Here is a 15,236-nt window from a genome sequence, read left to right as displayed (position 1 = left end):
TAAGGGGTGGGTGGGTGGGCAGGGGAAATATTGCTTTGATCAATAGTGCAAATTATCAGAAAAATTAATCCAGTGATCTGCCTATTTTGGAATATAACCCAAATATTTTGGAACAGCTTGAATGTACTATTGTCCTTGTGGGATAGTCACTGGCTTCCTGAAAACAGAAGGTCCCTAAAGCCAAATATTGGCTACTGCAGTTCAGTTTTCCTTACAAAGACATACACTTGATCACAGGAGGAAGAAGAGATGAATACGCTAAAGCTCATCTTATTTTCTTGCATTACAAAGATAGGGTTTGGAGATTGTGAATAGGATTACGCAGTTTCTCTTATTTGGAAGATGCTTTACAAGGGAATGTAGGGATTTTCTCCTCCTAAGACTTTGTCAGAAGAGTACTACGTGTTATAATGTGTCCACTTCACATTGGTAAGGAGGTAGGGAATTAAAATGTAATTATTTCCATGCTCATTTCGGTTTTTGGCAACATATGAAAACAAACCAATAAGGAAGAATTTACATGAATTAGGCATTACTATAAATGCTATTATTTTGCTGATAGGGCTTTAAACCACTTACTACCACTGAAATGAATTCCAAATTAAAGCTGTATTTTTAAATATAACATTATTACTGTTCAAGAATAAAATCTGCTTCCTGGAGACATTACGGGAGGAAGTGCAATATCCTATTTAAAAGATATCATCACTCTGAGCCTGGTTTTGCAAAGCAAGGAAATTTGGTGAACATCAGCTGTTTAGCATTCATCCAAAATCTGAGATATGCTTGTATTTGTTTTAGAAAGAGTGCCTCATAAAGTAGGCTGTCTTCACTCTTTTATCAAAGACAGAAAAGAAAAATCACATCAAGTTGTGTTGTAGAGTTGTGTGTCAGAGAAGCAGGGTTGCCTCCTTAGCATTGACTTCTAATGTCTAATCGTCCCCAAAATTCCTTCCTAAAGATACCATTACACTGGGCCATTTTCTTTGGCACCATTTTGCTGAGAGCCAGGTGCAGCTGCCCAAATCAACCTATCAAGATGAGAGCACAGCTGTCTCATACTATGTGGACTATGAATGCTTCAGTATCCCTCTGGACGACAGAGGTACATGGGAGCAAAAGGAAGGGGAAAATGATAAGAGCAAAACTATGTTGTTATTTTGCAAATTTTCTATTTTATATTTATCTTTCCCTTGCACCAGGAAAATTCTAGTACTGTATAGATAGCCCTAACCAACTCATTGCATAAAACTCAATGAACTTCATTAAAAGAAGAATAATCTTTAAATAGACATGTGTGGGAAGTTAACAAGATCTTGATTCAAAACACGTCATTCAGTGACATTCAATTTTCCTTACAAAGATGAGGCTACCCCTATGAAGCAAACAACAAATAACAGCATAGTATTTCTGATACACATAAAGCAAACGCTCTGTGTAGTACACAAAGTCCAGACACTGTCCTGATGAAACCTGAACAGTGTTTCAGCACAGATATTCGTATTTCTGCAAATAATAGCATTTACTCTGATAGTTCTAGTGGAGAAGAGCCCTCATGGGATATTATATTCTGCATATTGTAATGTCTCTTAGTTAAAATGTAATCATAAATGTGAAATAAATTGAAAAGGAGGCACAGTGAAGTAAAACGTCAAATCATGTTTGTAAAATACAAGCAGATTTTGTAAAAAAAAATTTGCCTAATTGCTAATTTGGATTTTTATGAAATGGCCTTTACTCCCAGACATTTTCTTAAGAAGACAACAGATGAAATTGTTTACCTAGCAGATCGTCTGATTATTATTATTACTGACACTATCACTTTTATTATTATCAATATTAAAATGTTTAGTTTACAACAAAATATACTTGATAAGTTTCTAGAAGAGAAATAGACAGAAAGGAAAGACCAAGTATACTGTATTTGTCTGAGTAATCCTATGATTTCATATTCATATCATAATATTAAAATTAAATGCACCTGCCTCTTGAAAGGTAACATACATTGAAACACTTCAAAATTCAGGAGAGAGGATTTCTAATGTATAAATATGGTCTTGAATGTCATCTTTACTACTGTCATTTGATAAATAGTCAAGAGAGTCTAGAATCCTGTAGCTAAGACCATTACATGACAAAAGGTAGTTGCATTTGTATAAATTCATAATTATAATAAGTGTCTAATAAAAAATAAGAAGCTACATTTCATCTATTTTTGTTCTGCAATAGTATAGATGTTTTTAAAGTGGTGGTGGTGGTGGGAGAAGAGACTCAGACTTGATATTGCCATACAGTGCTGATTTGATTTAATTTAATCTGAAAGGATCCATCTGACTGCACTAACTAAAAATTAGGCCAGATCTTATTTCAGCTTTGGCACTTAAGTGATTGGTTTTTAAACCATTTGAAATCTTCATTCTTTCTCCTTTTGGATATTCGATATTATAGTCAGACAGGACAATGGACAAAATTAAATTCCCTTTTTTTTTTACAAAATGTTTATATCAAACTTTAAGGAGTTTTCAGAAAAAATTACTGAAACAGAAATCAAGATACAGCTAATAAATCTGTTTTTAAATCTATAAAATCAGGAAGGATAAATTTAACATAAACCCAGATAACACAGATTAGCAAAGCACATTTAACAGTGTACATTTTAAGCGTATGCAAACTGAAGGGCAGCATTCTTTTTTCTGAAGATGTATATTAAACAAAGTGGGGCATGTTCAGGAATGCTTAATACAGACCCTAACAAATTAGAGCTGTAGAGAGCCACTATTAAAAAAAAAACAACAACCAAACAACCACCAGTGAAATAGACCTGCATAATAGATAGCCTTGCAATATTGAATGTACTGTACAACATTAAAGACCCCTGGAGCGCCCAGATTGATTAAATGTTATCAAATCTATTTTTATAACACTATTTCATAATCACATATTCTAAATTAATGTGGTAATCCCTGTTCTCTTTGAGTTTTTTATCCTTACACCTTTAGAAAGTTATAGTGCATATATGCTTTGAATGGAGGAAATTTTCTCCCCGAGACCCAAAAATTATTCAAGAAGAAAATAACATTTATATGATAGATAAAAGAGGAGGTGAAGGTTTTAAACTTGCTATCAGGTTAACTACTAAAAAAACCCCCAAAAACCCAAAGCCCAAACATAAAAAAAAAAAAAAATGAACTGGTAAAAAAGAAAATAGTAAGTTATACACACAAATGAAATATTATTGTATGACTACAGAGCATGAAGGCTCAAACAGAAAAAAGGACTTTTTTTCTCCAGATTACTGGAGTGTTTATGAGTTGGAGTCCTCTGTGATTTAATTAAACAGAATTTATGCCTTAACAGCAATTGTTAGTCTAGGCCTTCACAATCAAAATTTTTCTATTGACTTAAACTTTCAAATATCTTTGTGATTCGGGGCTTCATACTTTCTAAAACACATTTATTTCAAAAAAATGACAGAAGTTATTCTCAATGTAGTTAACTATCCTGTTAAGCCCTGCACAAGCAAGTCCTGACCTGTACTTGCATATGCTTTCGCAGGTTACCGTTATTTTGAATACTTTGAAAGGTTTCATTTGAGTTAGTTTTCTGCAATGTTCACAGAAGAACAAAAAGAAATAAGAAGAAAACATAGAAAATAAACATGGTGCTGAAAATGAATATGTTCAGCAGCCATGGTGTTTTAACTTACCCAGATATGCTTTTCATGAGATGGAGAGAGATTAATGGAAAAAAAAAAGCACATAAATGTTAATGAACATATAGTAGTCCCGAAAAAAAAAATAATCATATGATAGGTAAAATACCACCACCATTATAACTACAGAAATCTTTCTAACTGGTCTTTGAATGCTTTAAAGAAGTTAAATGTTCTTGTGAAGAGCAAGTACATCTGTTCAAATTAGATTTTCATTATGCTGATGTTGGTTATTTATTAGGTACCACTTAGCACAGCACATCTTCCATGTACAATACATATTTGTGTCAAAGAACTGTAAACAGTGAATGTTGAATAGATTTTCAAATCAAAGCATTTCACCCAGATTTGAATGATTTCATAATGATTTTTCCATAACATCAAAAATCCTGAAAATCCCAAACCTCTGGATTTAAGCAAATTACCATAAAGACACAGTAAAATTGAATGAAGTAAGTTCCAAGGTTTACTTTTCTATGTGGAAGTCACTAATATTTTAGCAAAATAGCTCATAGTAATGATAAATGACCTAGACTGGGGTTTCTGTGGTGTTTGTTTTTTTGTTGGTTTTTTGGTTCTTTTTTTCCCCTTAATTATGCAGAGTTTATGTATATAGGTGACTAACATTTGTAATAGTTAGTTATGCCATGCAGTGTTTTAATTTAAGCAGTCATACTAACATTAGATCAGTACCCATACTAGTATGAGTGAATTGCCCTCTAGGCAACCTATTCTTGCCAATATATTTGGTAACAGTATCTATAGGAGAAAGCAGGATGCTGTTGCCAATAATAAACTTCTTCAGCTTCCTTTAATTGCCATCATAAAAAGAAAATTATATGCCTGAATGAAACTCAGACATCTCAGAATATTATATTTCTATTAACAAATGATTTACAGAGATATAAAAATGTTTGGTAGACATAGCTGTAGAAAATGTGGGGGTGAAAAGAAGAGGTTCCAGACACTTCAGTGAGTTCCGCAGGGCCCTGGTTTCAATATCTTAAATTTTGGTTTTCATGTGTGTGAGATCAGCAGAACAGCTGGGAGAAAGAAGAGAAAGGGCGATATAGAAAAGTAGATGGAAACAAACGACAAATTTATACACAGAAAGCTTAAGAAAGGGAAATAAAGGAAGGGAAGGACAATGAAGGTATGCAATATAAATAAAAGACTAGACAACTATTCAGTTACCAAATCTGATGGAAGTAGCACTAGAACTGAATACACTTTCATGATTCATGCTCCTTTTCTACTGAGCTAACTGTAAATTAGCTCAGTAGAATCTACTGAGCTAACTAAAAAGCTGGAAAAGCTTTTAATTTTGGACCTTCTAGAGCCTATTGAACCAGAATTCCCACTTCTTACATCTTCCCCTGAATACTCCTTTGGGTATGGGTAGAGAGAAATAAAGAGGGGGATTAATTGGAATGCAAGTAATTTTCTGTCGGCTTTAATGAGTTGGCAATTTGCAGTTGCTTGGAGATAACTTATGGGACCTGAAGGCCATTCCGGTCTCCCCCATTATAGAAGCAGAGGATCAAGGGGCATTCCTTCACTTCCTGAGCATCTTGTATGCAGAATAATAAAATACAGCAGGAAAAAATGGATCTTTAAATTCTAGCCTTCTCCATTTTATAGAACAACCATTTTATCAGCATTTTATTGAAGGAACACTATTTTCCTTAGACATACATTAAACTAAAAGTTAAGTAGAATTGGTTTTCCTCTGCTGTGTTTTACTTATTCTTCCCTTAAATCCTATTTCTACAGTTAATCTGACAAGACACTTGCATCTGCTGGAGATCATCTTTTAGAGAGACAGCTGCATGCATGAGGGTAGATGCTTATATTTATCCACAATTGTAATAGATAGGCCTATACATGTAGATAAGTCAAGGACTGGGGCTTTGGTCTAGCTTTTGTTTGATCAAAAACATGCAACTTGATACACATATCCTTGTCTTTTATGAGGAAAAGAATAAAAAAAACTTGGCAAAGGGTAAAAATACTATTTTTTAAAATACAAGATTTTAAAAAAATAAATATTTAACTTAGACATAGCATAAAATATGTTGTATCAATTTTTTCAATCTTCAGAATAATCTGAGTAAGGTTTAATAATCTCTGCAAGAGAAATACCCATATATCCTTACATTTGTAATGCTAAAAAGGCTCCAAGTATCTAATGAAATAGCAAGATACATTTTTAACATTGCAAAAGCTTTGACTGACTAATGATTTGAAAGGATCTTCCAGATAGTGTTAAAAATGTTTGCTAAAGGTATTAAGTTGAAAAAGAGAATTCATCTTTATGTATGTCTCAAGGATTAGACACCGATCCAGCCAAGAGAACACCATGGTGGACACAGCCGACAATCCTAAACGACATATCAGAGCACTGAATACCACTCCTTCCTCCACTGGAATAAGAAAATAGCAAATAAATAGCTACTGAAGACAGTGTTATTTGCTAGAATTAGAGGAAGAACTAAAGATCAGTCTGAAAACTACTAACATCAGTTAGTTTCTCATAGATGAGATAAGAAGGGAAGAAATTAAACGCAAAACCAGAATTTTTCTGAAGAATCTGTAAGTAAAAGATTGGAGAAAAAAAAAAAGCATTATATTCTTAAGTGCTACTGTAAAAAAATGAATCATGTACCTTTAGGATATAATGGTGTTTAGTAAACTTTAAGTATATAGGAACATTAGATGGATGGCACAGAAAAAGATCTTAATTAAACCAATTGGATTAATTTTATCAAAATGTGTGCAATTAAGAAAATTACTAGGAAACACCTATTTGTATACTGCAAAGAGAGCTTATTTCTAGTCACAAATACACTATGTCAAATTCTAATTACAGTTGCACACATAAAGCCTAATTAAATGGACATTGTGCGGATTCAAGAACAGCTAAATGATAACTACAGTGTTTCAAACTCTTATTCCACAAAAGGTCTACACAGACATTTTTTCAAGTAGCCTGTTGACAGGAATCTAAAAGTTAGATATGCCCATAAAAAAATGGAAGCCACAGTGTTCTTTTTTCTTTTACTGATTTTATTTAAGTGTGGATAACCACAATGTGAGGCCTATTTTTTGTGACTTCTCTCTATCACCTGCCAATTTTTGAAGGATATATACAACTGAAAACCAACAAAAGCATAGGGCTGAAGCATAACGAGGAATTGGTCAAATTTATCAAAGAAATTTATCAAAGGAACTTGCCAACATTTATATCTCTTTTTTTTTTTTAGTTAGAAAGGAAGAAGAGCCAGTTAATACAACATGCTCTTCTGATCATGTAGAAGTTACTGCTGTTTAATATGTATGTCACTGTAGTCATCTGAGACTTAACAGCATTGCAATTCTCTCTGCAAGGTTAATGATAAGGCCACAAATACGAATTTTTTTTTTTTTACACCATAATTTTACATATGAAAATTACTTAGGCCTCGATTTTACAAGTCTTTATTCATGTATGCAAGCTTATATACGTGTCCTGGTATATCAAGGCTTTTATGCGATCCACTTGAAGGTGGGAGGCTATATCTGGCAAACACACACCTGTGCCTATGGAGTAAATCTCCCCAAAACAGGAAAGAAAGGTTTACTTTTTTTTTTTCCGTCAGAAAATAGAAACCTCACATCTTATGCTTGTTTTTAAAATGTTGAATTAATAGATTCCTCTCCAGAATCAAATCAAACAAAGTTGAAGAAACAGTGAAGCTAAAGCTCTGCACTGCCAGATGACTCTGAGTGATGGCATTATGACACAGTGCAGTTATTTCATCAGCTATGAGGTAAGTTGTGATTGTTATTCCAACACTCAAAATAATAAACTGGGGAATTTATCAGCTTCTGGGCTGGAATCCTGTCAGTATGATCCAGACTAGATGACATGCATGCAAAGTTTTTTTTCATGGCGAAGATTTGTATTTGGGATTGCTGGGGAAGCAATGGCATAGGGCAATCTCAAACTGTGTTAGCAGCATGCACAAGGTCAAATCTAGGACTACATAGCACTTCGTCTCTTGAATCTTGCCTTATGTTAGTGCTTTGCACAGGATGAATTAAACACATCCTATGAAATATCACTGATTATAAAAAAAAAATCATTACATACTTTTATGCAACATAGAAGACATGTCTTGTCTTTCCTCAGCAGCCCCCTTCTACAAGCAGATTCTTATTTGCTGTTCCATTGCATATTGCAGATCAAATCAAACATTACATTTGAAAAGGATATACATTACTGGCACTCAGAGCTATACGGCACTTTGGAAGACAAAGCAAGACTCTTTGGAGATGTATTTGCCATCGGCGAGGCTTTTGGCTAAGGATTATTTGACATAACTCCTGAAAAAAACTGTAGACAAGGAGAACACAATCGACGTTCACTAGGACAGGTACAGCAAAAAGGGAAGCAAACGTGGCTATATTGGTTGATAGTATTTCAAGTTTTGCCGAGTTCATTGTTAAAGAAGATTTTATAAAGAGTTCCTCATATGGTGTTTTAGTGAAAAGGACAGTCAAACATTTATACAGCTTTCATTAAGTGTCTTAATTTTCTACCCGAGGTGAGGTCAGTGGGGATATGCATTTTTAAGGGAGATACAGAATATTTGATTTTAGGCACAGTGCTATATCTACCCTTTCTCTGAGGTATGAATCATTTTGTAGGATACACGCTGATCAACTTTGCTATACAGGGGGTACTTATGTCTCTGTCCAAACCCTCTGCAAACCTTTACGTGTTGCAATAGAAACTGGACTGACCTGAAACACCCTATGCTGAGTCCCAGCTTGGGCTATCATGACAACGCTGAGCAAATGCCAAGGCCAAGTTATTGTGCACAGTCATATTATTTGGTGCAAAAATACCCACGAGAGATGATGCTATGAACAGCTGGGATAGCGTATACACTGTCACAGATAAATGGTAGCTGAAGTTGACTACAAAATTCAGAATTGGAAATTAAGTAACCATTTTTCAGAGGGAGACTAGTTAATCACTAGAAAAAAAATACTACGAGAAAAGCTCCATTCTTCATTTCAGTGATGGGTGCCTTCTGGAAAGTATACCTTGATCAAAATTTATGATTTAGATGAGTGCAAATTATTGGAACCATTAGGACACTTAAATGAAGGTAATGGTGACATAGAGGGTATCAGTGCCATTAATAATTTTAGTCCTAAACTCTTGAGTTTTCTTGAAGAAGTTACTCATTAGGCAAACAGGCTCTAAGAATCAGACAAAAGGCAGAAGACATTATATACAAAATATTAACAGCTTTTGTATAGAACAAGTGAAGCAGAGTTAAAAGGCTAATTTAAATTAAAAAAATGCAGTGCATTATCCTTTGTCACACCTGACATCAATTATTTTTACAGAACAATGGAATAATACCTTAAATGCTCCAAATATCCCTGACATTATTTTTTTTGTTTTCTAGGACTCCACGTTCAATTTACAAATAGCAAGACTTTAAAAGTTTTAACGTTAACTAGAGCTGTCATATATTTAATGTCTGAGAGTAAACATCTATGGATGAACCAGACAACTTAAGTTCATCTTTTCAGATTATTTTAGGAACATGTTGGGTCTAATTTAAAAATTCTGCACAGCTTCCCTAATTTCTCTTTGATGCCTTCTTAATAAATCTACTGTAATAAACAAATGTTGGATTAATAGAGACTCTTGTTTGAGGTTTATAAATGTCTAGCATATCATTAAGACAAACTACTAATTAAATTTTAATGATGCCTAAGTAGTCAATTGAAATGGAATGAAATTTTACATCTAAATAGCATCTTCTAAGCAAGAAGGAGGAAAACATTGAAATTTGGGTTAATGACACTATAATCACCAGAGAGAGAACTGGTCTCCAGAATTATGTTCCCTCATGAAACTTTTCAGAGGGAAATGTATTATTCAGTAATCTATTCCATGCATATAAATGGCGCTAAAATACTATAGCATGCTGCAGTGTGTTTGTAACTCCACAAGGCTAGAACAGGCTCAGTGTACGTGCTTGCTACTCAGGGAGCAGAAGGCCAGGAGACCTGGTGGACCTTTAGTACCTACTGGCTGCAGCAGCTGACAATTTGAAAAATCGTGCTTCATCCCTGGGGTAGGAGCACCCTTGCTGAATAACTGATGAAGTTGAATATGTTCAAAAATGCAAAATTAGAGATTCAGCATTTTAAGATAGTTTTCATTTAAGATATTAATTCAACTGAAATAAATACGATGGATAGCATTTTAACAGGAATACATCCTTTTATAATCACTTCTATACAATTTTAATTTACTAACCCAAAGCGCTCTGGTGAAACTCATGCATACTGCTCACAGTACTGATGTGTTGATCACTGATGAACCAGACCTCTGCTTTCACGCCTAGGAGAGATGCCATTTTGAGGTTTTTGTGGGGATTTTGGGGTTTTTTTTGGGGGTGGGGTGGGTTGGGGTTTGGAGGTTTTTTTTAAGGAAGTGACAAAGTCAGTATAAGTGAAGCTCTCACACCCCCAAATTGTAATACAAAGGAGTGCTTCTCTGCTTTAGCCTATCCTTTAACTACACTGTCAGTGGCCCTGTTTCTCTTGGGGCTTTATGTCCTAACCTAAGTTAGCCATAGAAATTCTTACAAGGTGAAGTGCTCTGCTCGCTCTGTTCCAGTGACTGGGGGCTCACTGTCTCTGCAGCATTCGTAGGGCAGTTTTGTTTAGCAGCAAAAAGGAATCAAAAGCTTGAATGTAAATCTCACTGCTACATCACAAGATGGCATACGATGCTCAGACTTATCTTATTACCTCTTATAAAGACCTTATATACATTACTATCATCCTTAATGTTACACAGCATAGTATTTTAATTTACCTTACCCAGATTGGTAATCCTGCAACTATTGTATATGTGAAGGCTCTACTTCCAGAGGGAGTTATGCGTTGTGAAGTGTTGGTTAGAAGGAATCTGACTTACTGAGACAAACTTTTCATTTAACTGACTTTCTGGACTGTTTCAACTTAATACTTTCCAAGGTAAAACATGCAAATACATGACTGCGTGTTTTATAAGGAAGTGTTAATTCTCTGATACCCTATTGATAGCTTGGCACCCTAATGATTTTTATAATTCGGTAGAATCTCATGTGTGTGTCTAACAAAATTTTTAATTAAAAAATTACATTTTTCCTATATTACAGTTCCTTTACAACTATACCATATATATATAAACTAGTAATGTATGTTAACCTTTCTCTGTCCTTAAATTAAAAGGAATCTTAAAAGCAGTTGTAAGGATTCCAAAATGAGAAACTCTGAAGACAGATAAATCTAAAGGAACAGGGGAAAAAAATTGAAAGTCTTCATGACATAGGTATATAACATATACTTAGGATAAATAGTATGCAGTTCAGACTAGGTGAATATTCATAGTCACAAAGGAACGATTCCTCTCCTTCCAGCAGAGAACGTTTTGATTATATCTAATTCATAAAGAATCTAATCCAAGGACAGACAGACACAGGAGAAAAAAAAAGGAAAGACTTGAAAAGCAGAAAGCATGGAAAACTCGGGTTGTGTGAGATTAGACAGAAGTCTAATAACAGATTACCTGCACACCTACTACTTCCAGACCATAAACTGGTTGGCACTCTCATATATGAAGTAGTCATGTCATGAATGCAGTGGTGTGTCAAGTCTTAGGTTATTTTATTTAGTTCTTTGAACTTATAATTTAGTTTGAGAAAGCAAACAAAGTGAAGACATTTGTCTCTTCAAAGTGATTTTGAAACTGTGGTACCTTCAGTCCTTAGAGCTGGAAGAAAAATAGGGCCTTCAAAAAATAGGCTGCTGAAAATTCAATGATATTCTTTACAAATTACAATGACTGTCTCAAAGACATTTTATAGATTTAGTAAAAAAGTATAGTAACATACCTTTTACATCCACATATTTCTAAATGACTGAATGATAAAAATGCATAGATAAGAAATACAGGGACGACTCATCAACTTTAATTATCCCTGTGAATGTTATTGTAAATTTCTTAATTGAATTTAAAATGTTTCTTCCCTCTCAGTTAGCACAATGACTGCTTCTCTATCTTTAATTGCTAAGTAAAGACTGATTTGAATGGAACACATCTGTATATTCCATGGATGTGTATATTTAAAGTTATATTTCATCAGGAGCTTGATATGAAAGTAGCGATTAAAAATATTCTACATATAAATTTAAAATTTAAAGAGAACCTGAAACATTATGACTGAATTATTTGGATTAGACTTGCAAATTCTCTTCAAACTTTGCAAAGGAACGTTAAAGACTGAAAGAAACCAAAAACCCCTGCAAATTTTAAAAATGAAGCTTTCAGAATCCAAATAATAGCACTAAATTTAATGGTTATGGATGAAAACCAAACCTGTTTGTTTTCAGGATGGATCTGCAAAGTAATTTTTAAGTACCATCTTTATTTCTCTGACACCCTCTAATTACACTGGAACTGATGCTGCCAAGAGGTTTCTTTTGTGTTTGTATCTGTGTTTTAATAGTTCTCCATAGCTCCTGGCAGCTACTATGAGTCAGTGTACTGGTTTTACAAGAGGTGCACCAAAGACACCATTAAGTTATTATATAATTTATGCAAATTAAAAAAAAAAAAAGAAGCTAGGTTGCCATTTGCTGACAGGTAAAAAGAAAGCGAAGCTGCTAGGGTTTATGGGGAGCCTTTGAATTCTATAGACAGAAATTATCATGTGTCCAATATATAATGCAGAAAGTCTTTTTCTCCCTTCTGAAAAAAGTCTATGTAGTAAGTCATTAAATGCCTGCCTAGTTTTCAATAATTGCACGGAAGGCAAAAGGCATGGAATTAATCACGATGTGAAATAGAATATGTCTCTTTCTCATAAACCTATCTTCTTTCACAAATGAAACAATAATGTACAATTGACAGACTAAATATTTTTCACTATATTTCATATGCAGCTTTAAAAACTTCTATGCTGGAAAAAAACCCACACTAAGTGCTAAAGTGCCATAGTAGATGATCTTGCTTGTCATTACATGTCTGTGTAAAGCAAACACAAAATCTGACATTTGAATCAAGTTTGAGCCAATGAAAGTCACACGAAAAAGGTACTCACTTTTTCTTTAGTCTTCGGTCTTTTTCTGCTTGGGTTCCAAGTTTGCCTAATCCCAGAGATTCCTGAGCTGCTGCCTCTGTTTCCATGTAACCTCCTGGAAAACAAAACAAAACAAATCCCACCGGATTTTCCTATAGCTTTTTCTCTGTTGTTCCGTTCTCAACTCTTCAATCCCCCTCCCACCTGCCACCATCATCTGTGTTCATTTCCTTAAGCCATGACATCTGGTGTTTGTGGTGAATGAACAGCTATCACTTACAAAAGTAAATTCTGGTGAGTGTTTACTACATGGAAAAGAGTAGAAGTAGAGGTGAAAATTGCCGCCTTCTCCTCCTTGTGTTTAGCAGAAATGTATGAGAAGAGCACCCTGATCTCCTTTGCCTGTTTTTCTTTGCCTCCGGAGGCTCAGACTCACGGTCCTAAGTAAGCAAGGCTCTCACAATTTTTAAATCTTATTTGGGAAATATACAAACAAAACTGCCTCATTATAGACAATACGGCATCACTTAGTCTCCTAATACTAAAGCTTTTGTTTTGCTTTCATAGACAGTCTGAGTCTTTGACGTCATTATCCCTGCTAACTCCCAAGCTAGAGATGACATAAAGAATCTGTCAGAGAAGTAAAAAACCTCATAGGTCTCTCTGGAGGTGTCTTGTAGGCATCTAATTCCTGTCAAAGTCATGGGAACTTGAATAACTTGCATAGAGTGACAAGGGAAGCTTGCAGCAAGCAAGGACACCTGGACCAAAATAAAATCATACTGTAAACTAAGGACATGACTGCTATTGTATGATCCATGCTGATCATACAATATGTCCATTAATGTGACCTTCCTAGTGCAGAAGTGGAAAGACGCTCAGACTTTTTTGTCGCTGCCTGGATTCAAGGAAGAAATGACCTGCTCATGGAGCTGTCAGTATGGTCTCCTGGCCCTGGCTCCATACTGTCCTCTCATTTGAATGTATGTGTGCAGACAGAGGGGCTGCAGCACTTCTTCAGGGCTGCTTTCCTCCTGTGCTGCTATTTATATATATACATACAGAAAGTGTGTAACTGGCACAAGAAAGAAGACAACAGTACTGTAAATGTTGGTGCTTGACTCCATTTGGCAATGGCAACTTCTCATTTCTCAGCTAATAGATAGTGAACAATTGTAGAGCAAACACTGGTATAATTAAGAAAGCATAATAAAATTATTTTTAATTAATTAAAGCATAGTATTCTGATTCATTGATTTTAACCATAAAACAATGTATAAATTTTACATGGTGAAATAGCCTCACTCCTTTTTACAAGTAACATTTACATGCACCTCTATCAAGTGAGAACAAAACCTACTGCTGCATCATGTTTATGATGTTAACTTAGAAAAGACTGGCTTTAAGCTGTCCTTTCAAAGCAGGTGTAGTTTTAACACTCCTGCTTGTCTATACGCATTTCATTATTAAAGAGGACACAACTTCTGCAAGTCTTATGACGAGAACGATGCATGCAATTCACAAACACCTTAAACATGAATGTATACTTTGCTTTACTTCATCTGCCTTTCAAAGTTTTACAGAATATCTCATGAAATGTTTATTGCAGACTCTGGAGTAAGTTTTTAATTTAGCAAACTGCTGTATCAATATACCACACCTTTCTGAGAGAGCAGCTCACAGTATGTTAAGACAGAGATGGTATGAGTGCAGTACAATGAGGGTTTATCACAGATTGGAAAGTATTCTTGGCATAACAGACTTCACCGTAAGACAAACACATCTGTCCCTTTGAATAAACCAGGGTGATTGTGCCTGTCAGTATCTCAGGCATGCAGATGGCCACAATAAATGTTCCCTAACAAGCTGACCTTTGCATACACCACAGAGACCAGCTTGCCTGGGCAGGGCTAAAAATACTTGCAATGTATTGTTTGTTTTAGGGATGAGAATATTTTAAATGTAACATGGGAAGAAGAATATGTAAGTGTCTAGTGTGGTATTCCACAAGTGAAAGAAGACTGGATGAGTTCAAAATCAATCAAATAAATCAATAAATAAAAGGAACCTGTGCTCCCTGTAACATTCCTTTTCCCTTCTCCAATAACATAAAGAAATCGTGAAGGATCTAGAAATCTTGATTCTAAGATCTCCTAAGGAATGAACTTGCCTTTGAACAATAACACAATTGATTTAGCAGAGACACTGAAGGTAGCAAATTATAAAATAAAAAAATTCTGGCAAGTTTAGCAGTTGAAAGGTAATGCTTTCAGAGTTTTGCAGGGCTGCTGAAGTTAGTGATATAACTTGGGAAGTTCCAATATTGCTTCTTAAGTATGAATAACTATTACCTGGTATTTTAGAGATACTATAGTATTAGTTACAGA

General features: G+C 34.8%; 1 protein-coding gene across 8 annotated transcripts in view; it reads right to left on the bottom strand.

Annotated features, from left to right (window-relative positions):
* Positions 1–15,236, bottom strand: part of PPFIA2 (PTPRF interacting protein alpha 2) — a 353,334-nt gene that overhangs the window by 23,309 nt on the left and 314,789 nt on the right. For 5 of the 8 annotated variants that reach the window (XM_037389538.1, XM_037389537.1, XM_037389541.1 and 2 more), the window contains exons 21-22: positions 12,871–12,964; positions 3,707–3,715 (exon numbers count right to left, since the gene is read on the bottom strand). In XM_037389538.1, coding sequence (XP_037245435.1) covers positions 3,707–3,715; positions 12,871–12,964 — 103 coding nt within the window. The remainder of the gene's footprint in view (positions 1–3,706; positions 3,716–12,870; positions 12,965–15,236) is intronic. The other 3 variants (XM_037389539.1, XM_037389542.1, XM_037389545.1) reach the window with 1 other exon arrangement.

Source organism: Falco rusticolus, chromosome 5 (genome assembly GCF_015220075.1).
Source record: "Falco rusticolus isolate bFalRus1 chromosome 5, bFalRus1.pri, whole genome shotgun sequence".
In the NCBI taxonomy this organism is placed as follows: Eukaryota; Metazoa; Chordata; class Aves; order Falconiformes; family Falconidae; genus Falco; species Falco rusticolus.
The sequence above is the reverse complement of the archived record's forward strand: the minus strand, read 5'-3'. Positions and strand labels throughout refer to the sequence as shown.